General features: G+C 44.0%; 1 protein-coding gene across 4 annotated transcripts in view; it reads left to right on the top strand.

The window, feature by feature from the left end:
• The window catches only part of LOC109865325 (microtubule-associated serine/threonine-protein kinase 1), an 87,802-nt gene extending 61,570 nt beyond the window's left edge, over positions 1–26,232 (top strand). For 3 of the 4 annotated variants that reach the window (XM_031832873.1, XM_031832870.1, XM_031832866.1), the window contains 16 exons: positions 4,040–4,178; positions 4,521–4,653; positions 6,318–6,483; positions 6,872–6,973; positions 7,824–7,946; positions 8,348–8,460; positions 12,251–12,411; positions 12,804–13,054; positions 13,282–13,542; positions 13,867–14,111; positions 14,221–14,343; positions 14,660–14,796; positions 15,022–15,212; positions 15,753–16,183; positions 16,480–25,619; positions 26,096–26,232. In XM_031832873.1, the coding sequence (XP_031688733.1) occupies positions 4,040–4,178; positions 4,521–4,653; positions 6,318–6,483; positions 6,872–6,973; positions 7,824–7,946; positions 8,348–8,460; positions 12,251–12,411; positions 12,804–13,054; positions 13,282–13,542; positions 13,867–14,111; positions 14,221–14,343; positions 14,660–14,796; positions 15,022–15,212; positions 15,753–16,183; positions 16,480–17,970 (4,067 nt within the window). In that variant the 3' untranslated portion in view covers positions 17,971–25,619; positions 26,096–26,232. Of the gene's footprint in view, positions 1–4,039; positions 4,179–4,520; positions 4,654–6,317; positions 6,484–6,871; positions 6,974–7,823; positions 7,947–8,347; positions 8,461–12,250; positions 12,412–12,803; positions 13,055–13,281; positions 13,543–13,866; positions 14,112–14,220; positions 14,344–14,659; positions 14,797–15,021; positions 15,213–15,752; positions 16,184–16,479; positions 25,620–26,095 lie in introns of those variants that run through there. The other variant, XM_031832879.1, reaches the window with a different exon arrangement.
• The last annotated feature ends 96 nt before the right edge of the window (positions 26,233–26,328 follow it).

Below are 26,328 nucleotides of genomic sequence, written 5' to 3'. Positions count from 1 at the left end.
GAGGCTATAACAGTAGTGAGGCTATAACAGTAGTGAGGCTATAACAGTAACAAGGCTATAACAGTAGCGAGACTATAACAGTAACGAGGCTATAACAGTAACGAGGCTATAACAGTAACGAGGCTATAACAGTAACGAGGCTATAACAGTAACGAGGCTATAACAGTAGCGAGGCTATAACAGTAGTCAGGCTATAACAGTAGTGAGGCTATAACAGTAACGAGGCTATAACAGTAGTCAGGCTATAACAGTAGCGAGGCTATAACAGTAGTGAGGCTATATATAGTAGTGAGGCTATAACAGTAGTGAGGCTATAACTGTAGTGAGTCTATAACTGTAGCGAGGCTATAACAGTAGTGAGGCTATAACAGTAACGAGGCTATAACAGTAGTGAGGCTATAACAGTAACGAGGCTATAACAGTAACGAGGCTATAACAGTAACGAGGCTATAACAGTAGTGAGGCTATAACAGTAGTGAGGCTATATACAGGCTATAACAGTAGTGAGGCTATAACAGTAGTGAGGCTATAACAGTAACGAGGCTATAACAGTAGTGAGGCTATATACAGGCTATAACAGTAACGAGGCTATATACAGGCACCGGTTAGTCGGGCTGACTGAGGTAGTATGTACATGTAGGTATGGTTAAAGTGACTATCAATATATGATAAACAGAGAGTAGCAGTAGCGTAAAAAGGGGGGGCGGGTGGTGGGTGGCGGGACACAATGCAGATAGTCCGGGTAGCCAATATGTGCAGGAACCGGTTAGTCAGGCTAATTGAGGTAGTGTGTACATGAATGTATAGTTAAAGTGACTACACATATATGAATAACAGAGACTAGCAGCAGCGTAAAAGAGATGTTGGGGTGGGAGCGGGACAATGCAAATAGTCTGGGTAGCCATTTGATTACCTGTCCAGGAGTCGTATGGCTTGGGGGTAAAAGCTGTTGAGGAGCCTTTTGGTCCTGGACTTGGCGCTCCGGTACCGCTTGCCGTGCGGTAGTAGAGAGGACATTCTATGACTGGGGAGGCTGGGGTCTTTGACAATTTTTAGGGCCTTCCTATGACACCGCTTGGTGTAGAGGTCCTGGATGGCAGGCAGTTTAGCCCCAGAGATGTACTGGGCCATACGCACTACCCTCTGTAGTTGCCGTACCAGGCAGTGATGCAACCATGCTCTCGATGTTGCAGCTGAAGAACCTTTTGAGGATCTGAGGACCCATGCCAAATCTTTTTTGTTTCCTGAGGGGAAATAGGCTTTGTCATGCCCTCTTCACGACTGTATTGGTGTGTTTGGACAATTCTAGTTTGTTGGTGATGTGGACACCAAGGAACTTGAAGCTCTCAACCTGCTCCACTGCAGCCCTGTCGATGAGAATGAGGGGCATGTTTGGTCCTTCTTTTCCTGTAGTCCACAATCATCTCCTTTGTCTTGATTATGTTGAGGGAGAGGTTGTTCTTCTGGCACCATCCGGCCAGGTCTCTGACCTCCTCCTTATAGGATGTCTAGTTGTTGTCGGTGATCAGGCACTGTTGTGTCGTCTGCAAACTTAATTATGGTGTTGGAGTCGTGCCTTGCCACGCAGTCGTGGGTGAACAGGGAGCACAGGAGGCGACTGAGCACACACCCCTGAGGGGCTCCAGTGTTGAGGATCAGCGTGGTGGATGTGTTGCTACCTGCCCTCACTACCTGGGAGCGGCCCGTCAGGAATTCCAAGATCCAGTTGCAGAGGGAGGTGTTTAATTCCAGGATCCTTAGCTTAGTTATGAGCTTTGAGGGTACTATGGTGTTGAACGCTGAGCTGTAGTCAATGAATAGCATTCTCACATAGGTGTTCCTTTTGTCCAGGTGAGAAAGGGCAGTGTGGAGTGCAATAGAGACTGCATCATCTGTGGATCTGTTTGGGCGGTATGCAAATTGGAGTGGGTCTAGGGTTTCTGGGATAATGGTGTTAATGTGAGCCATTACCAGCCTTTCAAAGCACTTCATGGTTACAGACGTGAGTGCTACAGGTCTGTAGTCATTTAGGCAGGTTGCCTTAGTGTTCTTGGGCACAGAGACGATGGTGGTCTGCTTGAAACATGTTGGTATTACAGACTCAATCAGGGACATGCTGAAAATGTCAGTGAAGACACCTGCCAGTTGGTCAGCACATGCCAGGAGAACATGTCCTGGTAATCCATCTGGCCCCGCGACCTTCTGAATGTTGACCTGTTTAAAGGTCTTACTCACGTCGGCTACGGAGAGCGTGATCACACTGTCGTCTGGAACAGCTGATGCTCTCATGCATGCCTCAGTGTTGCTTGCCTCAAAGCGAGCATAGAAGTAGTTTAGCTTGTCCGGTAGGCTTGTGTCACTGGGCAGCTCTCGACTGTGCTTCCCTTTGTAGTCTGTAATAGTTTGCAAGCCCTGCCACATAAGACGAGCGTCGGAGCCGGTAAAGTACGATTCAATCTTAGCCCTATATTGGCACTTTGCCTGTTTGATGGTTTGTGGAGGGCATAGCAGGATTTCTTATAAGCTTCCGGGGTAGAGTCCAGCACCTTGAATGCGGCAGCTCTACCCTTTAGCTCAGTTCGAATGTTGCCTGTAATCCATGGCTTCTGGTTGGGACTGTGTCTAACGAACACCACTTTTGGAAACTTAAAAACATCTATCCTATCTATATAGGGGATTGACCGAGGGCCAGAGATTCAAATAACTGTCAAGTTGTTATTTTACCATAGTCAAATCAGTTGTAGAAAGTAAAACGGGGTCACTTCCCACAGCAGCCCTAGCCAAACCATCTTCCTTAATGTTAGGTGCTCGAGGGCAACTCAACATACTCAACCCAACTATATAGCAGAAAGCAGATTGCTTTTCTCCTGATTGTTAGTGTTCAGAGTCAGCCTACAGACACAGCCAGGCATGAAGAGTAGTGTGTGAGTCAGATGGGACTCTGCCAAACATAGGTTTACCAGGCCAAGGAGAAGGGGAGAAACAACCTAAGACAAACGACCACAGATAGTGCCGACCGACACTGTGAAATCCTTTAACCCCTTCAGACTGACTCTCAGGCTGTGCCCCATTCTCTTCCCAAAGGGTATAGAAGTGCACACTTGCACATTGCCCGTCGTAAATTGAACAGCGTTGTTGTGGTATAAGCTCTGTCTGTAGGTCAATGAAGTCCCCACCATTGTTTGAATCCATGACAGAAAGTGTGTACAAGTTCATTCTTTAGGAGCAGGGTAGAGAACCGAGGCATAATCCATGTCTAACCAACCATGTTGTGTTCCTATAGGGGGAGACTGTGTCTAACCAACCATGTTGTGTTCCTATAGGGGGAGACTGTGTCTAACCAACCATGTTGTGTTCCTATCGGGGGAGACTGTGTCTAACCAACCATGTTGTTCCTATAGGGGGAGACCGTGCCTAACCAACCATGTTGTGTTCCTATAGGGGGAGACTGTGTCTAACCAACCATGTTGTGTTCCTATAGGGGGAGACTGTGTCTAACCAACCATGTTGTGTTCCTATAGGGGGAGACTGTGTCTAACCAACCATGTTGTGTTCCTATAGGGGGAGACTGTGTCTAACCAACCATGTTGTGTTCCTATAGGGGGAGACTGTGTCTAACCAACCATGTTGTGTTCCTATAGGGGGAGACTGTGTCTAACCAACCATGTTGTGTTCCTATAGGGGGAGACTGTGTCTAACCAACCATGTTGTTCCTATAGGGGGAGACCGTGCCTAACCAACCATGTTGTGTTCCTATAGGGGGAGACTGTGTCTAACCAACCATGTTGTGTTCCTATAGGGGGAGACTGTGTCTAACCAACCATGTTGTGTTCCTATAGGGGGAGACTGTGTCTAACCAACCATGTTGTGTTCCTATAGGGGGAGACTGTGTCTAACCAACCATGTTGTGTTCCTATAGGGGGAGACTGTGTCTAACCAACCATGTTGTGTTCCTATAGGGGGAGACTGTGTCTAACCAACCATGTTGTGTTCCTATAGGGGGAGACTGTGTCTAACTAACCATGTTGTGTTCCTATAGGGGGAGACTGTGCCACTCTGCTGAAGAACATCGGGGCGCTGCCAGTGGAACTCACCAAAATGTACTTTGCAGAGACCGTGCTGGCACTGGAGTACCTACACAACTATGGCATCGTGCACCGAGACCTCAAGCCTGACAAGTGAGTGGGCTGCACTGCCACCCTGACAATCCCCTGGTGGATTGGAGGTTTTAAGTTGCTTTCACACTATACAATATTCACCATAAATGTAATTTCTTAGCAACATTTGGGATATCCTCTAACAATATTAAGTCAAAATGTGTGTTCTGTGAAAGGTTCTAGGAATACAGGCTCCTATAACTCCTACAGGCTCCTATTGGTCATTAATACCAGTGGAGGCTGGTGGGAGGAGATATAGGATGCCGGGCTCATTGTAATGGCTGGAATGGAATAATGGCTGTTCCTGGGGTTTGCTTTGCAGTTGATATCTAACAGCCCATGTGTTGTTCCTGTTTCCACCAGTCTTCTGATCACCTCTATGGGCCACATCAAACTGACCGACTTTGGCCTGTCTAAGATGGGTCTGATGAGCCTCACCACCAACCTGTACGAGGGACACATCGAGAAGGACGCACGCGAGTTCCTGGACAAACAGGTAGATCGATTGATTGGTCAGTCAATCAATCAGTCAGTTAGTCAGTCGGTCAGTCATGATCAGTCAGTCACTCAGCTAATCAAACAAACAATGAATCATATTGTGAGAGGTAGTATACAGCCAACTTCTCAATGAAGAGCCAATCACATACAGTATGTTAGAAACTCTGTAGATAGCCTACAGTCATGACAGTTGCGTGAGTGAGTTGAATTCAGCATGCGTCAACGGATTGAGAATCTCAAAATAACCTTGCCAAGCAAGAGGAATACAGACAGTCACTAATAATGTTTACCATACAGACTGAATCATCATAATGTCTCGAAATAAATACAATTCTGGTTCCTTTTTATTTTGCAATTACAGTTTATTGTTTACGCAGGTTTGGAATTTAACTCCCCATATGAATAAATTATGCTGTTAGGCCAGCAGCAATACAGTGTCTTCTCCAGCGGTAGGGCATCTAGCCTGGTTAAACCAGACTGAATACTGTGTTGTTTCACATAGAGGTAGAAAGAGGACTCTAGATGGATATAACCTGCTTTAGCATGGACATTGCATGGACACTTGACGTATTTGATACCATTCCACCTATTCTGTTCCAATCATTACCATGAGCCTGTCCTCCACAATTAAGGTGCCACCAACCTCCTGTGCTCTACAGCGTATCAGCGTGCACCCAAGATGTTGCCGTTGTTGATTATGCTTATTGTGCATTACTGTTGAACCAAAAGATGACATGTAACAAAGATGAAATGAAATGGAAACAATTAAATATGTGTATTAAATAAAATGATAATGTATGTTGATGCTATTACTATGCACAATATCTAATTCTGTTGCAATATGATAACAATAGCCTAATATATTCAACATGCTGTAAACTATTGTCTTTTAACAGTAAAAAATGTTTTCATTCTTATCACCCTAGTAATTATGACACACCCCTCACTATTGTCATTGGTTGCACTAATTGCAGTGTTTGTCTACATAACCTGGTTCAAGCATTCATGACATGACCATGAAGAAGGCACAGTGATGCTGAAACGTTGGTGGTTGACCCAATAAATTACTGGGAGCTTGTGTGTAGAGTGTGCAAATCTCTTTATTAAATTTTTCAGCCTACAGTTGCTCTCCGTTAGTCAGTGGCTCTACCAACTTGTTTGGGGTGTACACCAGCTCATGCTTTTTAATGGGTTCTAATGAAGACACATCATCTGCACATGAAATAGATGAAGATCCTTTCACGTTATGGTCTGTGCAGACTCTTGATTAGAGGGCATGGGTTATTCACTCAGCTGTAATGAACTAGGCCCCTGCTGCCTCAACAGTGTACAGCAACAGTACCAATTAGAATTAGAATTCTGATTATCAGAATTATACAATCTGGGTCCTTGATTAGTGATTACTGTACAGTACTTCTGTCAGAGACAGATGGAAGAATATTCAAGCTCTTGGGCTTGCAGTTTGCTAAGCAGGCCAGACCTGGGTTCAAATAGTATTTGTTGTTGTCTTTCATTTTTATTGAGCCTGTCTGGAGTGCCAAATGGGCAGGTGTTGCACTTTTGGGACTACTCCATTGCATCTGGTACATGTAGTTGAGAGGAAAATAGAGGCAAGGAGCGTGATCGAGACTTCTGATTGGTGGATCTCTCTCCCTGTCCCAGGTGTGTGGCACCCCAGAGTACATAGCCCCGGAGGTGATCCTGAGACAGGGCTACGGGAAGCCGGTGGACTGGTGGGCCATGGGCATCATCCTCTATGAGTTCTTAGTGGGCTGTGTGCCCTTCTTTGGAGACACGCCTGAGGAGCTCTTTGGACAGGTCATCACAGGTGAGTCTGACATCAATCAATCAGTCAAAAGCTCTTTGGACAGGTCATTACAGGTGATTGAGACATGAGGGCTGGCCTTTCCTCTGTGTTTGCACCTGTTGTCTTTTTGAATCCCCCCCAATGCCTCTTGTTCTGTATGTCAGGGGTTTTCAAAGCTCTCCTCGGGGACCCCCAGACAATTCACAAGTTGAATCAGGTGTGCTAGCTCTGGAATTGATCAAATGAACGGCTGGGGGTCCCCGAGGAGAGGTTTAAAAACCACTGCTGTAGGTGACTGTTGACTCCAAGGCCTCTGTCTGTGTACTAACTTGTACCTGACTCAATGTTGGTCCGGTTCCAAATCCTTGCTGTTCATTCTCTCTGTACCTGGCTCTGTTGTCTCTCTCAGATGACATAGTGTGGCCTGATGGAGATGAGGTCCTGCCTGCTGATGCCCAGGGACTGATATCAACCCTGCTACAGACCAATCCACTGATGAGGCTGGGTACAGGTACTACAACAGGGCTTCTCAAACTTGTTCTGCACACGACAAAAGGCCCTTAGTTGACACTAAAAGTTTAGCTTGTATTCTATACCCATTTAAAGATTTTCTCAGGGGACCTAATTTCAACTTGGTCCCTCCCGACACCTAGTTTCTGAACCAATGTGCTAGAATTTAAGAATGTTCCTCCTGTTTCTGCTGTAGTCTACTGTCATAATCTTACCAAACACATCCTTGTTTGTCAAGGCAATGCATTGTTGAACACAGATTTTACTAGGATGTGCCACCGCTGGCCGTAGCCGGGAGTCCCATAGGACTGCACACAATTGGCCCAGCGTCGTCCAGGTTAGGGGAGGGTTTGGCTAGGGCTGCTTTACTTGGCTCATCGTGCTGTAGCACCTCCTTGTGGCAGGCCGGATGCCTGCAGGCTGACCCTGGTCGCCAGTTGAACGGTGTTTCCTCCGACACATTGGTGCGGCTGGCTTCCGGGTTAAGCTGGCGGGTGTTAAGGAGCGCGGTTAGGCAGGTCATGTTTCGGAGGACACATGATTCCACCTTCAACTCTTCCGTGTCCATTGAGGATTTGCAGCGATGACACAAGATCGAAAAGGGGGATACATTTTTTGGGAAAATTATAATAACAACAGTCTGGCACACAGCAGGCTACTCTCCCTAGGTCTCTGATATGAGTCAGAAAATATTCCTGCTTACTGTGTGTAATGAATCATGCCATAATTATTCACATTTTAACCTTTGTTTATGTATTACTCCAACTACCATGGCCCAGAGCCATATGCTCTTCCGAGGCCTACATTCTTAGAGCTGATCTTGTTGTTGGTATTATTCCTCCGTACCCCAGGGGGAGCGTTTGAGGTGAAGCAGCACTCGTTCTTCTCTGACCTGGACTGGAACAGTCTACTGAGACAGAAGGCAGAGTTCATACCTCACCTGGAGTCAGAAGAGGACACCAGCTACTTCGACAGTGAGTGCCGTTACCTGTGTATTTAATGCCAATACAGCACACTGGCTGCATTTACACAGGCAGCCCAATTCTGATACTTTGCCCAATTGGCCAAAAACTTATCTGATTGATCAAAATACATATAATTGGAAAAAGATCAGAATTGGGCTCCATGTGTAGAGCAAATGAGTCTTTGATCTTTGATAAGGGTTATCTCATGGTAAAACTCAGCCAAGCCAGAGAGTGGTTCTCCCAAAGCGTTGCAGCGACTTTGAAAAGTATAAGCAGAGGAGAGAGAACACCAAGGCTAGGGACGTTCAATTATTTATGAAAACTAAGACTCTCTCTTTCTCTCTCTTTCTTGCCATCTCTCTCTCTCTGTCTCTCTCTGTTTCCCTCTCTCTCCTCCTGTCCTCCCTCAGCCCGTTCAGATCGTTATCACCACATCAATGCGTACGATGAGGATGACACCAACGATGATGATGAGCCTGTTGAGATCAGACAGTTCTCCTCCTGCTCCCCTCGCTTCAGCAAGGTACACAGACACACACACACACACACTCACACACACACTTATGGTTGGGGAGTAACTGATTACATTACAAAACACTAACAGATTAAAGATACTTTTGACAAACTAGTACTATTACTTCTTGGATTACTTTTAAAGTAGTACGGCTTCCCTTGAGCAAATTAGAGTTAAGTTCAAGGGCCAGCAACCGATTTCTCACCTTGTCGGCTCTTCGAACCAGTGATCTTTCAGTTACCGGCCAAACACTCTAACCGTTAGGCTACCTCCCACTCTAGGTAACTAGTAACTGTAGCGGATTACATTTAAAAAGGAACCTACCCAACCCTGCACACACACACGTGCCACACACACTCCTCTGGCTGCCCTCGCTTCAGCAAGGTCATTTTCTCTCTTCATCTCCCCTTACTTAACGGTGTCTTCTAGCTATCCCATCTCATTTTTCATCCTGGCTCGCTCTCTCTCTCCCTCACTCTCTGTGTGTGCGTTTAAATTGTTTTACTCTGCAAAGAGGTCTGATTTAAATATAGCTACAAGCTTCTGTTCCTTAAGCTCTTGTACATTTTGACTTGTGATAGGAAACTTGACTGATGAAAGACAAATCCCTCCTCTTTTTGTCCACCTCATAGTTTGAATCCCTATTATCCTGTCATTCTGTCATTATACCATCTTTCCTTCTATATTATCTCTCTCTCTCTGCTGCCCTCCTTTTGTCCTTCACCTGTCCCTTCCTCCTCCTCTCTGTTCTCCTGTATGGGTGGGGAGTAATGAAGGGTCTCTTGTGGGAATGAGTAGGGCTGTGTGTGTGTGTGTGTGTGTGTGTGTGTGTGTGTGTGTGTGTGTGTGTGTGTGTGTGTGTGTGTGTGTGTGTGTGGGTGTGGGTGTGAAGGGTCTCTTGTATAAATGGAGAGGGCTAAGGGCTCTATTACAGTAGCAGTACATTGGTGGAGAGACCTGATTAGAGTCTAGAACACTGCCTGCTGGTCTCAAAGCATACACACGGACCCATGTACACACACACACACACACACACACAGAGAGCACAAGTGGTGATGCAGGTGGCTGCATCACCACTTGGTACGGCAACTGCAAGGCACCCGACCACAAGGTGCTACAGAGGGTGGTGAGTACTGGGGCCGAGCTCCCTGCCATCCAGGATCTATATAATAGGCGGTGTCAGAGGAAGGCCCAATAAACTGTCAGACTCCAGCCACCCAAGTCATAGACTGTTCTCTCTGCCACCACACAAGCGGTACCGAGGCACCAAGTCAGGAACCAACAGGACCCTGAACAGCTTCTACCCCCAAGCCATAAGACTGCTAAACAAACCTGCTAAATGGCTACCCGGACTACCTGCATTGACCATCTCTTGCACTGACTCTATGCACACACACTGGACTCTACACACAGACTCACAGATATTTACACCAGTGGTGGTCGGTGCCATTTAAGATGAGGCATGGCCTTATTTCTTTTACAGCATATTGGATGACTGTCCTTCATATTCCATTCAACCAGCTCAATGTAACATCGATAGGTTTAGGCTACTACATGATACATTTTCTCTATACCTATCATGAGGTTGCTACAACCTAGCCTTTGAATGAAAGTTTACAACGTAGGTGCACAGGTCGAGAGAAAAATGTGAGTAGTCAAGTTGACAGACAGTGACACATTCAATACCGCCTTGCTCACTCTAGCCTGCATCTAGCTTATTTAGAGTGTAATCGTTTGTCCAACAGTTGCAAACGAGAGTTTCTGTTGGGCAAATAAAGGTATGTTTATTCCCGTTTCGTTCTGTTGAAAAAAGGGTTTTCAACAGAATCGGCAGAATTAATACACCCCTGATCACACGCTAACACAGTTCACTTTCATAGCAGCCACATCCAAACAGCATGATCACTTTACTCGTTATTCCTTCTAGCAACTACGCGCTCTCCTCCTCTCAGCTTTTCCCTTCGCTTGTGGACTACAGTGCATAACACATCATCTGTCTGTGATCAGGTGAAAAACCTTTCAAGCCAAACCTTAATATCATAACCGCTAACTGCTCCACACAGCCTACATCATTGTCACCATATTAGCTAACATCATAGTCAACATAGCTACTAGAACTAACGCGTTAATATAAACCTGCTACAATCATACAGCACAGTGTATAGTCAGCAAGCATTTAGCAGTTACACCAGTGGGCCCTGGTGGCAATAAATTCATATAACAAAAAGCTTACCTTCCAGTGTTCCAGTGTTGGCTAGCCATAGCCAGCAAGCTAACATAGCATCTCTTTCTGTTTGAGCCAGGTTTTTGAGTAGGTTAAACTATCTTGCTGTTGAACTATTGTCTTTCTCTCTCTTTGAGTCAACTACTCACCACATTTTATGCACCAAAGTGCTAGATAGCTGTAGCTTCTGCTTTCAGTACTAGATTCGTTCTCTGATCCTCTGATTCGGGTACACACCATGTCAGTTCATGCTGCAAGAACTCTGATAGGTTGTAGGATATCCTCCGTAAGTTGTCATAATTACTGTGTAAGTCTATGGAAGGGGGTGAGAACCATGAGCCTTCTAGGTTTTGTATTGAAGTCAATGTACCCAGAGGAGAACGGAAACTAGCTGTCCTCCGGCTACATCATGGTGCTATCCTAAGAGTGCTGTTGAGGCTACTGTAGAACTTTATTGCAGAACAGTGTATTTTAATCAATTATTTGGTGACGTAAATATATATTTAGTATAACTTTATCTAAAAGGGATAACTTTTTAAATGTTTCACTTTTTTAATTTTTCAGAAATTCACTGAGGAGGATGGTCCCCCCCTCCTCTGCAGAGCCTCCACTGACTTAAACTGACACCCCACCACACACATACACACACACTACTAAATACACCCACACACTCATAAGATGCACACACATGCATACTGACGCCACACACACACACACACACACACACACACACACACACACACACACAAGCTGCTGCTACAGTCTATTATCTATCCTGTTGCCTAGTTACTTTACCCCTCCCTATATGTACATATCTACCTCAGTTACCTTGTATTCCTGCACATCGACTCGCTGCTGCTACTCCCTGTATATAGACATGTTATTTTGACTCATTATTGTCATTCGTTATTCACTGTGTATTTATTACTCATGTCACTATTTACATTTGTTATATTATTTTGTATATTTACCTTGAACTGCATTGTTGAAAAAAGACCCGTAAGTAAGCATTTCCCTGTTAGTCTACAACTGTAGTAAAATGTGATTTGATTTATTACAGTAGTTTAGATTTAGAAGCCAATGTACATATCACAGTACAGCTCATGTTATGGCCACTGCTTCAGTTACCATGGTGCTGAATACTCTTTAGCCTTGTTTTAAAGCACTGTTCTTGTTGTTAAGCTGGTCTCCCACACACACCAGCATACTCACAGCTCATTTACGAGACCTTGCCGTGTGTGTGTGTGCGAGTGTGTGTGTGTGTGTCTGTGTGCGTGTTGTACGTATTAGCTGAAGCACCCACCTACTTTGTATTACATGTAAAGTAGTTGGCTCTAGCCTATCCTTATTTAAATGCAGTTGTTGTAAGTTAATTAGCTCCGTAATCTTTCTATCTACAGTATGTAACTGACTATCATGTTCTATGTTTGGCTTAAGGCTAAGGGTAGTGATGATGAGTGTTTTAACCAACTTGCTTCCTTTCCTTATGTTCAGGCCATGTAGTCATAAAGTGTTTCATAGTAGAATCAGCAGTGTGGCTCAGATTTGTACTCTCTCTCCATGGCCCCTCTGCAGGTGTACAGCAGCATGGAGCACCTGTCCCAGTTGGAGCAGAAGGCCCCCTCAGTGACTCGACGGGAACACAAGGGCTCCCGGGAGGACAACAGGGGGAAGAGAGAGAGTCTGGGAAGCTTCCCTATCAGGGACAAGAGCTGGAGAACCGGTTCACCTGAGATGTGAGTTTAGTGGGTTGAGAGAGAGAGAGAGAGAGATGGGGGGGATTTCATGTCTGAGTTTCATAAACAGGTTGGTTTATAGAATTGAGATCCACTGTCTATAATTGACTCTAGTGAGTGTGATAGTGTGAACTCTCATGCTGAGCTCCTGTATTGGGGAAGTGTCAGAACCTAAGGCGGTGGTAGCAGCCATTAAATCATCCAAACAGAGAGATGTTAACACTAAATTTAAGGGGGTATACATAGGCATTCATGAAATGTATACAAGTCATGACACCTTTATACCAACATTCAAAACACATTGATTCAACATCAGTTTAAATACGTTTTCAAAATAAAAGTCCCTTAGCATTGGGAATAATAGCCTCTTCTCTTCTCCTGGCCCCTCAAAGGAAGCGTCTGTCCGGTTCTGAATCCCTCTACATGGACGGTGACTCCAGCCCTCCCCTCGGGGCCCGGCGCCGTTTCTCCGCCCTCATGGACACCCATCGCTTCGCCTCACAGCAGGAGGACAACCCAGACCCCCTGACACGCCAGCCCCCTGTCAAGGCCAGGGGGACTTCACTGGAGGTGGCCTCCGTTCCCTCCACACCCCCCTCCACCCCCAGCACCACCCCTGACCCAAAGGAGGAACATGTAGGAGGTGAGAGAGAGAGAGAGAGAGAGAGAGAGAGAGATTACGGGGTGGTAGAGGTTTGTTTCACTTGTATTGTCACCGGACAAACTGGTGATTTTATCAGGTGAGGTGACAGTTGAAAAGTCAGTAGAAAGTGATGATGTGTATAGATTGTAAGTAAGCCAAGAGAGGACATTAGCTAAGCTCCAACAATATAGTTGAGACTGGAGAGTAATATTTTTTTCCGCCAACAGAGAAACCACCAAGCCCAGGCGAGACTCTGGGAGCCACGCCCACTCCATCCACTACTCCTGGACCTACATCAGCCAATAGGGAGCTGGGGGCAGGACCTGTGTATGACCCGCTGGGCCCCCGGGCCACGAATGACCTGGTCCTCCGCAGGGCGAGACACCAGCAGATGTCTGGAGACACAGGGGAGAAGAGGAACTCACGGCCTGGCAACAAGGTTATCAAGTCAGCCTCGGCCACAGCCCTGTCTGTCATCATACCTGCAGGTAACTATGCTGAATTGTTATGTGTTGTTTCTGGCTTGAGTAGCTTTATATGTATTTTAATAATCAAATACATTTAATCAGGCAGTCAATTAATCACTATGGCCTCCTGCCACTAGAGGGTGCTGTGAGCTGCGATGTTACTCTAATGCTGAGTTTACACAGCATACTTCAAACCGCATGATGAAATAGTACACTGTAATATGTGTATCTCTATGCCTAAAACTTTTCTTACTCTTTTTCTTACCCACAATCACTTCCATTCTCTCCCAATTTGTCATTCCTTCATCTTTCCCCTTTCCATTACTCCTCTCCCTAACACCACAGTAGACCAGTACGTCCACAATCACAGCTCCCCCTTGGCCAGCCCCATGTCCCCCCGCTCCCTGTCTTCCAACCCCTCCTCCCGGGACTCGTCACCCAGCCGTGACTACTGTCCGGCCCCCGCCGTCAGCGTGCTGCGCTCTCCCATCACCATCCACCGCTCAGGGAAGAAGTACGGATTTACCCTCAGGGCGATACGGGTCTACATGGGAGATACGGATGTTTACAGTGTCCATCACATCATCTGGGTGAGGAGAGGGGAGGAGAAGGGGGAGGGGTGGATTAATTAATTAATTAACTTGAAAGGTATACACTATCCTATTTATTGATTGACAATGTATCCTCGTCCAATGGCAGCACGTGGAGGATGGAGGCCCCGCCCAGGAAGCAGGACTGTGTGCTGGTGACCTCATCACCCATGTGAATGGGGAGTCTGTCCACGGATTGGTCCACACGGAAGTGGTGGAACTCATTCTAAAGGTATGATGGAAGAAGAGACTGAGTTCTACAATAGACGTTGTTGATATGTGTAGGTTTGCGTAACATCCATGCTCATTGTTGGTCTCTTAAGCTATGAGTAAGGGTGTTATTCGTCAATGTAGATGTGAAGGAGGTCGTTCTATGACCATGCTCATGTGATGAGTAACTTGCCTGCATACAAGCATTGGCTCCCTGAGCTTGTGCCCAGGCTTTAGCTCAGCAGGCTAACCTAGACTTGTGGCATGCAGAAAACCTGTGATCAAACCCCAGTCAGTCACATAGACATGGCTCATCATCATTCTGTGTGCCCCTGCAGAGTGGCAACAAGGTGACAGTGACCACCACACCGTTTGAGAACACCTCCATCAAGGTGGGTCCGGCACGCAAGTCCAACTACAAGTGCAAGATGGCCCGACGCAATAAGAGGCCCATCGGCAAAGAGGGACAAGAGAGGTACTGTAGTATGGCACTCTCATTTACAGTAGCTGTTATCATGTATGCTGTGACATGGACAAGAACAGTTACATGTATTTATTCAGCATTCTGCTAATACGTTTCAGTATCTCTCCATGTTATACATTGCAAAACTTCTTTTTTTAATGAAAACGATTCTCTTCTACCCTCTCCTACTCCATCCCCTATCCCTCTTTCCCCCTCCTCCCTCTCTCCTCCCTACAGTAAGAAGCATAGCTCCCTGTTCAGGAAGATCACTAAACAGTCTAACCTGCTCCACACCAGCCGCAGCCTGTCCTCTCTGAACCGCTCTCTGTCGTCCAGTGACAGTCTACCAGGTTCTCCCTCCCACAACCTGTCAGCCCGCTCCCCTACACAGCAGGGATACAGGTCCACACCTGAGTCCTCCTACCTGGGTGAGTAACAGACCTGAGGGGTACACTACAAAGCAGCATCAATGAGTTAGCCAGCTAACTTGCCTAACTATTCTAAAATACTTTTATTTTTAAAGATAAGCTTGAAATGTACGTGGTCTAATTGACTCAAACACATATCTAAGTTTAGCTTTCTTAATGAACTAGAAAATCAATAGTTATTTCTGGTTGTTTATGGAAGTTAGCTGGCTAACTCATTGATCCCGCCTTGTAGTATACACCTCAGGGTTCCAAATTGTATTTGTTTTCTTTGAAGTAAATAGAGTGTTTGAGATTGTCAGATGAGTGTCAGATGGTCAGGGTTTGGGAACCAGTGTTGGTTCCATTGCACCAGACAAGCTGAATCAAACATTGTAATCCCAGTTGTGGCTGAACTGATTATTAATCTGTAGCTGAAGAATCTGTTTTCCCCTCTTCCTCTCTCACCTTTCTCTTTTCTTGTCTCTCTTTCTCTACCCCTCTCTCTTTTCTCTCTATCTTCACTGTAACCTCTCTCTTGTCTTTCTCTTTCCTCTCCCCCAGGTGTGTCCTCTCAGAGCAGCTCTCCTGCCTCCAGCACCCCCAACTCCCCTGCCGCCTCCCAGCACATGCGCCCCAGCTCCCTGCACGGCCTCTCCCCCAAGCTCCACCGCCAGTACCGCTCAGCCCGCTGCAAGTCTGCCGGCAACATCCCCCTCTCCCCCTTAGCCCACACACCATCCCCCACCCAGTCCTCCCCTCCCCCACTCCCGGGCCACACCATCGGTAGCTCCAACACCACCCAGACCTTCCCTGCCGGGGCAAAGCTCCACTCATCACCACCCGTGGTCCGCCCCAGGCCCAAGTCCGCCGAGCCGCCCCGTTCCCCACTCCTCAAGAGGGTTCAGTCGGCAGAGAAGCTCACCTCGCCGCTGTCTCATTCCCAGTCGTCGAGTGGTGGGGTGGGAGGGCCTCTGAGGAAACACAGCCTGGAGGTATTGTGAATGTGGCGGTCTGAGATGTGTATTAGAAGGTGTGACACATGGGTAACGTGTGCTATGGGTGTATTATGAATGTGTCCAGTTTGTAATGTACAGTATAGTGTTGATTTAGTATTTTCATCTCGTTTATTAGTTTAAGTATACACGGGGAAGACATTTAAATACAGTTAAAACAACACATTGGGAATTAAAAGAACTTGAGTCTTTTTTAGTAGACCTACTGTATACAGCATCACTATGTGTCTAAGACAATTTCCCCCTAAATAAAAGTTTATCCTATCCTATCCTAGGTCCAGCACTCGGACTTGTACCGCAAGGACCAGTTCCACTGTTGCGAGCTGGGGCTCCAGAGTTTGTTGGAGACGGAAGGGGAGAATCTACCACCTCTGAACCCCCCACTGCTGCCCTCCGCACCAGGCCCCCAGGGTTCATCTACAGGGGCAACTACCACGACACCAGAGACGGGGGTGCTCAAGCCGATGAGGAAGTTAGGGAGGCAAGAGTCGCCGCTGAGTAGGGATACACTGCTGGCTGGTAGGGAGAGGGAAAGAGAGAGAGAGAGGAAGAGAGAGAGAGAAAGATCGAGGGAGAGGGTGGGAGAGATCATTATGGCTTATAGCAACAGGACAACAACCGTCCCAGAGAGGTCACCTAACCGAGGAGGAGGAGCCACAACAGATAATCACCCATCAATAGCTAGAAAACCCTCAACCAGTGAGCATACCTTTAGCCCTCAGAGTAGCCCCACCTACAGAGCCCAATCCAGCCAATCGCCAAATCTGGATTCCATCAAAACTACAAGTCCCAAAACTACAAGTCCCATTACTCCCACTGGGTCACCAGGTATCTTTAGGGGCCATCCAGAAGGAGCAGAGAAGAGCCAGCGTCAGACAAACATGTCTATCAAGCAACAGAGCCTCCGAACGGCCGTGAGTACAAGCCCTCTCAGCCAAGACTCCCAGGAGAATTACGGAGAGGACAGAACGGAACCAAAGTTAAATGGAGACAACAAGGTGTGTCCTCCTCCCAGGCCCAGCATGCCCTGTGGGGGCCATCTAGGGAGAGGCACTAGTCCAGACAGAGGCATGGGTTTGGGTGGATCATCTATTACGTCAGGGTCTACAGGTATGTTCAAGGCTAGTAGTAAACCATCAGGAATAGTAGGAGAGAGCCTGAGAAAGAATGGAGCCGAGAACAATGGCTCTCCAAGAACTTCAGAACTGGGGTTGAGAAGCCCCAAAAGCCCCAAACCTCCAGCCAGGGCCCTGGCTCCAGCTGTCCCACCCCACGGACAACCCCTCTCCCTGGGCAAGGTGAGGCAGGGCCTGGGGCCTGTCAACTGCTACCGAGGGACCCTGGACTGGGAGGATAAATGTCGGCTGGAGGTAGTGGAAGAACACTCTCCATCCCCCTCCCCCTCCCCCACAGGCGTCACCCCCTCGCTCTGCGCACCCTCCTTCTGTCCAGGCAGGTCCAGGCCTGTTTCCCCTGGCGACAAGACCAGCTTTGTCACCCAGCTGACCAGTGCCGCTAAATTGGTCCTGGGGCCTATAAAGGGGTCAATGGTGTCCCAGTCCCAGGAGGGGCCCAAGGGGAAGGAGCTGAAAGACATGCCCAAGCCGGGTGAGGAGAAGCAAGGTGCCTCGGCAGGAAAGTCTGAGGCTTCGTCCGGACTCGGAGTCCGGATGGTTGGCGGTGGCACCACAGTGGCCCAAAGTCCAGCTAACTCTGTTCCTCAATCTGATAAGGCGAACACAGGTAGCCACCCCCCTAAATTTTAACCCTTCTATCTGAAAGGAGTTTAGAGAGGGGGGGCATTGAGAAATGAGATGCCTTTTCAGATTTCTAGAACAATTCCACAATGTCAAGCACTTAAGACGACATTCCAGTTCTAGAAAAGAATATCAACATGGTATTGACTTATCTGTAACCATGAGTGAGCAGAACTATTGTAAAGGTGCTGTTACGGCCATTTTCTATTATACAGTTAGTATATATTAAGACAACGCTCCACTTTATGAACTATTAGATATCTATAACAGATCTGTATGTATGTATGTGAAATGAATGCATGTCATGTGGTACATTTTGTGTGTTTCTAGAATAAAAAGGAGTGAAAAGTGCTTTACTGATCAAAACATGCTGAATACTGTGAAACACCAAATCCAGTTACTTACTCGGTTTTTCTATCTCGACTAAACGACCAATCACTTCTGTTTCTGTAATTCACTCAAATAAACGTAATCACAAGCAGAGGGTATGCTGAGGCACAATCAAGTCATTACAACCTTGACAGCAACAATAACAAAACACAAAATCCAATCGGCCACTGTAGATTTGTCTTCGGAAAGTAAATTACTAAATTACTACTGTAAAAGACAATGACGCGGCCACTAGATTTTATCTTTAGAAAGACACTCGACTGACCCACACAGGACCAATGACTACTGTAGTTTTCTGTTACTACTGTAAGGCCGCCCATGACAAAGAATTATGGTCCAACACTACACTCACTGAAGTCCTCAGTTGATTAGCATAGCCAGATTAGCATAGCATGCTGTCAGTGAATGTCTGTAAGTGAAGGATGAAGTGAAACAACCTTGAGTTAGTTCTGGGTGAATCTTGAAGGCTATGGCACATTTGTGTGCCATGGATTGCGTCCGAAATGGCATCCTATTCCCTATAAAGTGGACTACTTTTGATCAGAGCCCCTGTGGTAGGGCACTATATAGGGAATAGGGTGTATTTGGTGCCTTGGTAAAGAAGAGTAAAGCTCCTCTGACAGTTCTGAAGCTCAGAGCGCTTATCTCTACAGAACAGGACCACTACTGCAGCCCACACACACACACACACTGGTGTAAGCGGAGTTGATATTCATGGATTTAAATCCCATACCCCTGTGGTGGATGATTTGGGCTGTGTGCGTGTGTGCGTACCCCAATGTGTGTGTGTTTCAGGGATGGGTTCAGTAAGCCAAAAACTATATAGAAACGAACAGAATCCAAACTTGAATAACATTGATAAATTAGAATAATTGTATTTTGTTGTGAATAAAATGATCTGTTACTTGATCCTGACTGCACAGCTACGGTAAGGAGATTACTGTAAATATCTGTAAAGACTATGGCTCTACTATTCGTACGTTCTAATTGATCCTGACTGCACAGCTACGGTAAGGAGATTACTGTAAATATCTGTAAAGACTATGGCTCTACTATTCATACGTTCTAATTGTCACTCATCATGTTTTGTTTTGAACCAAAAAGGTGAAGAAGAAAAAGCAGGTGTAAATGGATGTAGCATATTTAATAGATGTAAAATGCATATTAAGGGCTTTATGGATGGATAAGGTTTTTCATTCTTTGATGTCAAATGTTCACTTGCTGTTGCTGTTATCGTTTACCCATCTGTTTTTCTATTAACCTTATTTTCATATTGGATTCCTTCCTAATTCTGGTGTCAGGTATCTGAGAGTTTAACTGTCTGTTTTTAGCCTGGGTGCCAGTCTGTTTCTTGCCAACTCTGTATGGAATTGTCATGTCAAACAATGGCAATGGAGTAGGCAAAATCACAAACAGATCTGGGACCAGGCTAGTCTGTGTTGTGAAATAATAATATGACTATGTTTCACTCACCACAGTGGGATTCACTGTAAGTTGAGCACTACAACTGTATGTGTGTTATGATAATACACTGTGCATTATTTCAATGGTGAAATTATGATGATCTCTCTCTCTCTCTCTCTCTCTCTCTCTCTCTCTCATGTATCTTCTCTATCAAACATGTAACACCCATAATCTTTATGCGAATGATTGGCAAATGTTTGTTAGTGGGTGAAGAATATCAGATGTTGGAATTAGTCTGGTAGAATATGCAAGCTTTTATGTACTACATTACTTGGCTACTTTTCAGAAGACTTTCTGACTGCAGCCTATAACTTGGACCATACCGCCCCCTTATGGTGTGTGTATATACACAGTACCAGTCAAATGTTTGGACACACCTACACGTTCCAGGGTTTTTCTTTATTTTGACTATTTACTACATTGTAGAATAATAGTGAAGACATCAAAACGATGAAATAACACATATGGAATCATGTAGTAACCAAAAAAGTGTTAAATAAATCAAAATATATTTTATATTTGAGATTCTTCAAAGTAACCACCCTTTGCCTTGATGACAGCTTTGCACTCTCTTGGTGTTCTCTCAACCAGCATTATGAGGTAGTCACCTGGAATGCATATGAATTAACAAGTATGCCTTGTTTAAAGTTAATTTGTGTAATTTCTTTCCTTCTACATGCGTTTGAGCCAATCAGTTGTGTTGTGACAAGGTAGGGGTGGTATACAGAAGATAGCCCTATTTGGTAAAAGACCACTTACATATTATGGCAAGAACAGATCAAATAAGCAAAGAGAAATGACAGTCCAACATTACTTTAAGACATGAAGGTCAGTCAATCCTAAAAATGTCAAGAACTTTGACAGTTTCTTCAAGTGCAGTCGCAAAAACCAACAAGCGCTATGATAAAACTGGCTCTCATGAGGACTGCCATAGGAAAGGAAGACCCAGAGTTACCTCTGCTGCAGAGAATAAGTTCATTAGAGTTAACTGCACCTCAGAAATTGCATCTCAACATCAACTGTTCAGAGGAGACTCTGTGAATCAAGCCTTCATGGTCGAATTCCTGCAAAGAAACCACTACCAAAATACACCAATAAGAAGAAGAGACTTGCTTGGGCCAGGAAACACGAGCAGTGGACATTAGACCGGTGGAAATATGTCCATTGGTGTGATGAGTCCAAATTTGGGAATTTTTGGTTCTAACGGCAGTGTCTTTGTGAAATGCAGAGTAGGTGAATGGAGGATCGCCGCATATATGGTTCCCACAGTGAAGCATGGAGGAGGAGGTGCTTTCCTGGTGACACTGTCAATGATTTCTTTAGAATTCAAGGCACACGTAACCAGCATGGCTACCACAGCATTTTGCAGCGATACACCATCCAATCTGGTTTGCACTTAGTGGGATTATCATTTGTTTATCAACAGGACAATGACCCAACACACCTACAGGCTGTATAAGGGCTATTTGACCAAGAAGGAGAGTGATGGAGTGCAGCATCAGATGACCTGGCCTCCACAATCACCCTACCTCAATCCAATTAAGATGGTTTGAAATTAGTTGGACCGCAGAGTAAAGGAAAAGCAGCCAACAAGTGCTCAGCATATATGGGAACTCCTTCAAGACTGTTGGAAAAGCATTCCAGGTGAAGCTGGTTGAGAGAATCAAGGCAAAGGGTGACTACTTTGAAGAATCTCAAATATAAAATATATTTTGATTTGTTTAATCATTTTTTGGTTACTACATGATTCCATATGTGTTATTTCATAGTTTTGATGTCTTCACTATTATTCTACAATGTAGAAAATAGTAAAAATAAAGAAGATCCCTGGAATGAGTAGGTGTGTCCAAACGTTTCACTGGTACTGTCTATATATATAAAACATTGTTCCATATCATAATCTTAATGCCATGTAATTTAACATAGTTTATTGAAAATAAATATCTCATTTTATACTATTATGGAGTTTATTATCATCATATCTGAGAGCTACATATTGTTGTAATGACAGGTCAAGGTACTTAATATAGCAAGATATATTTTAGGGATGCTGTTGTAATGAAGAGGCCTAGGGCTGTGGCCTATTCAGACTTGAGATAAGAACACTTAACTTGGACTTAAGTCAAGAAATGTGGACTTAAATCGAGGTTTTATTGACTTAAATCCATGTTAACTACTTATCTCAAGTCTAAATTTGGCCCCTACTGAATATACAGTTGTCTCTTGTTTTGGTAGATAACTGGAATGTTTGCAGTAGTTTACGATATATTCTTATTGTTATATGAATCATTCCACTTGTTGTTATTCTCTAACTGTTCAGAGATGGGTGGCTCTTTAGCGTTATTCTGTGACTGTTAGTTCTACCTTCAAATATAAAGGGAACCAGATAACATTTTGTCACATTTCCAATGTTATCAACCTGATCACTAAGGTGGTGTTTATTGTATTATAATCATTGAAACATCAGGAGTAGATAAATTAGTCAAAACTGGTCTGTGAAGAGAAAATACATGCACATTTTGAATAATAAACTCTCTCATTATTTGTATGTGAGGTTTTTTGCAGGCATATTTTACTCAAAACTTTGCATGGAGGAATTCCGTGGTATATAGAGATCTGTTTCATATGTTAACGATGGCAGAAAATGCACATCCTAATCATGATTATGATGAATTGTTTGAAATGCACTTTATATTTTCAAGCGTTTTTTTCTTCATTTCTAAGTGTTTGTTTTGGTCTGTATTGCTACAGTTATGTATTATCTGGGCGAAAATAAAATCTATACTGTACTTAAACAAATATACAATTATATTTATTCACAATGGCCACCAACGATTAATATGTCTCATTCACCTCATTTGAAAATGTTATGTAGATAAAGAGCAAGTATGATGACATTATACCTTTCTCTTGTTGTTTGTCATTTCGGCGTTTCATATTTACATTGAACATGTTGGTCCGTTACCTAGCAGATGCTCTTATCAAGAGTTACTTACAGACAGTATAGTCAACTAAGATAGATACAGCAATCACATATTACAGTCATTGCGGGTATTTCTTCAATAAACCAGATATCAGCAAAAATCAGTGCTAGTAAGAAAGGACAAATGGGAGCGTTAGTGCCAGAAAGACAAGTACAACAGTCTAATACTAGACACGTGAAGGGAAGAACGTGTAATACAATTCAGAGAATTTATCCAAACTTGAACTTCTGCCACCATCATTTTCTTGTGCATACCGATAATAAATACAGGCATGGAGCTCATAAGGTCAGCCTATGATCTGCACAACCTGGCTCCAGATGGCCAATGTTCAACAGCAAAAGGATACATAAACATTTTTATATTCTACAACCTTTGTTATCCACATAACATCTTGTGTGAATGTATTAAAATTACTTAAGTCTAGTGTAACCTAATGTGCATTCATAACTACATTATGTCCATCATAAAAATATAATTATATGCAGATCAACTAGGCTAAATGTAGTAAACTAGACAACAGAGACCTTTGGTATTAGTAGTAGTGGTTAATCACAATAAAATGCATGAACTAATTTCATTCACAATTTTACACCCATGGACGTCAGATGCTTTATATAATGTCAGTGTAAAATATTACCCTATGAAACGCGCGCTATGCCTTTAAAAATATATATATATATTTTGATATGATAAATCATTCATTTTTATTACAAATTATACAGTACGTCAAGATACAGTAAACACAGAATTGTTGTATTACATAACAGATGACAGAAAAAGTGTCTACATTTGTCTCACTGCCCCCACTCTCTGATCATCGGTACTCTCTGATCACACTGATCGATCTTTTATCTCTCCAGATTAGACGAAAGACAGAATATCCACAGAGGGCATTCCCAGACTCCATCACCACTGGCAGAGGAAGCCCCAGGCACTCCACCTGTCGCCTGTACTCATCCATCGCCTGGTCGAGAGCCTCCAGGGATAAAGGGTTGCTCAGGCTTCCTGCGACGAGGGCCCATCTCCCCAAGAGCTGCTGGTCTATTCGTGGTGGATCCATGGGCTTAAGGAGGTCCTCACAGCCTAGAGCAGCAGCAGTTGATTGGCTTAAAGAGAGGAAGTAGAGGAGAGTCATGGCACATAGACCGAACATGGCTTCAGTGTCTAGGTCTCACTATATCTATGCACCAGTATATCAGTAAATCAAATGTATTTATCAATCCCTTTTTACATCAGCCGATGTCACAAAGTGCTATACAGAAACCCAGCTTAAAACCCCAAACAACAAGCAATGCAGATGTATATCTATTTACTGTGGGTCTATCTATATCTATAAAATCTACAATATGTATCACTATATCTATGTTATATATTTCTATGTCTCAATATATCTATCTTATATATTTATATATCTACAGTATCTATCTACTGTATGTCTGTCTATGTGTCACTGATGTGTCTGTCTGTATCGAACACTGGTGCTTAGCTAGAGGGGTCCAGTCTTATACATGTAGCTCTCCTGTCATGCTATGGCACAATGTTCTTCAATATCAGAAAGATCCCAGTTGCAACAGAATGCCAGTAAAATGGCAATTTCCCCTGGCAAATCCAGGATTGCGAAATAAAAACAAGACTTTTTTGGTTTATCTATGTTTTGTGCACGCGTATTAAAAAATATTGACAAAAAAGAACAATTCAATATTAAAGTCAGGCAAGATCTCACATTACACACACCACTGTACACATACACATCTAAATAAAGAATATACATCAAATAAAGGAGATGAGAGATTGCACTTTCTTTATACATCAACAATAATATTTGAATGTACAAATACTTTTTTTTGTAACTAAAGGGAATTCAAAAGACCTACAAAGTCATATGTAAAGGCTTAAAATCTGGGGACATTAAAAAAAGTAATTTATGAATATAGAATTTACTCATAAGTATCATAACATTAACAATGGATTCGAGTTTCTTATCCATGTTATTGGAATTTTTTTGAAAGTATTTTTTGCTCAGGGTAAAGTTATATAGAGACTTAGCCAGTTGAGAAATATACAACAAGATCATCCCAGAGTTCTACAATTATGACTGAACGATATTTAGACAGCAGGCTTTTGGTAGTTTGCACGATTAGTCACATGACATGCTCAGGGGAGCATGACAAGGATATGCAGTACAGGTTAATCTTAATAAAATGCTAAATCTCATTTCATTCACACAGTTACACTAGGTCTTTACACCCCATAGACGCCAGCTTATTTACATAATATGACGAACGTCAATCTGTAAAATATTAGCCAATAAAACGCGCGCTATGATTTATTGTTAGGATTTAAATCAATATATTTGCTCTTTTCAGTAGGTTGACCAATCACGTTGTTAGTACAGCCTATCAGGAAGTATCTAGAGCCCTCCTTATTGTATGTTGTCAACCCGCTGATCCTGCAAGCTAACTAGCTAGCACGCGAAGTAAATCGCTGGGTGAACTATAATTCGACTGAGTTTAACGTTACTCGTTGGCTGAAGAAAATTTCATTTTAATCGCTGACATTGGCTGTGGTTGTCCTGGAGTCGTCAAGAAAGGCGAGACATTAACGCGTTAGCCTGTTTTCTACAAAGTTGCTAACCAGATCCCTTGACAGCTAGCTAGCTACTGTAGCTTGGCAGCTAACTGTCTGTATTGAGTTACCACAGCAAAGCTACGTAGTACGTGGTCTCAACCCTGCACTTCCGAGCCGTCGCCGTCCCATCAAGCAATTTTAAGATTTTACTTGGTTAAAGACCTCTATGCCAATGACACTCTTCACAAAGTGGTAAGGTTATGATCTTGGCTATGTTGTGTTGGATGATGTTTATCTAGTAACTAGCTAGGTAAGTTAGTAGTTAAGCCAATATAATCTAATTAAGCCAGACTGTAGCCCCTTAATAGGTGTAACTAACTAGCTGTCATGTTAGAGCTAGTGATTTTTAAGAAACGTGACAGCTTGGTTGCTTCTTTAAATAACAGGATGGTTATCATAGCTAATAGGTAGGCTACGGTGTAGAAAAAGCTAGTTAGCCACATCTTTTGACCATCCGCTACCAAGGCTTCTCACTGTCACCCCCAGCTGTTTGTTGTCACACACCAATCACATGATGGCTATTCTATCGGGTTTTCCCAGAAAGGACAGAAATTCCTCATTAGGTTAAATAAACTATTTCCAGTTTCAGTACAGAGTAGGAAGTGAAGTCACTTGTTCTGCATTCCAGTGTTACCATGTCTGTTAACATCTGTTCTCTTGTCACTCAGGCACATCATCCTGTGATGACTCTAAACTAAGTGATACACACATCTTTTTTCAACTCTACTGAACAAAAATATAAAACGCAACATGTAAAGTTTTAGTCCTATGTTTCATGAGATGAAATAAAAGATCCCAGACATTTTCCATATGTGCTAAAAGCTTATTTTTCTCAAATGTTGTACACATTTGTTTACATCCCTGTTCGTGACCATTTCTCCTTTGCCAAGATAATCCATAC

Source organism: Oncorhynchus kisutch, linkage group LG1, assembly GCF_002021735.2.
Source record: "Oncorhynchus kisutch isolate 150728-3 linkage group LG1, Okis_V2, whole genome shotgun sequence".
Taxonomy (NCBI): Eukaryota; Metazoa; Chordata; class Actinopteri; order Salmoniformes; family Salmonidae; genus Oncorhynchus; species Oncorhynchus kisutch.
Note: the sequence above shows the minus strand (reverse complement) of the source record. Positions and strands in the feature narration are given on the sequence as shown.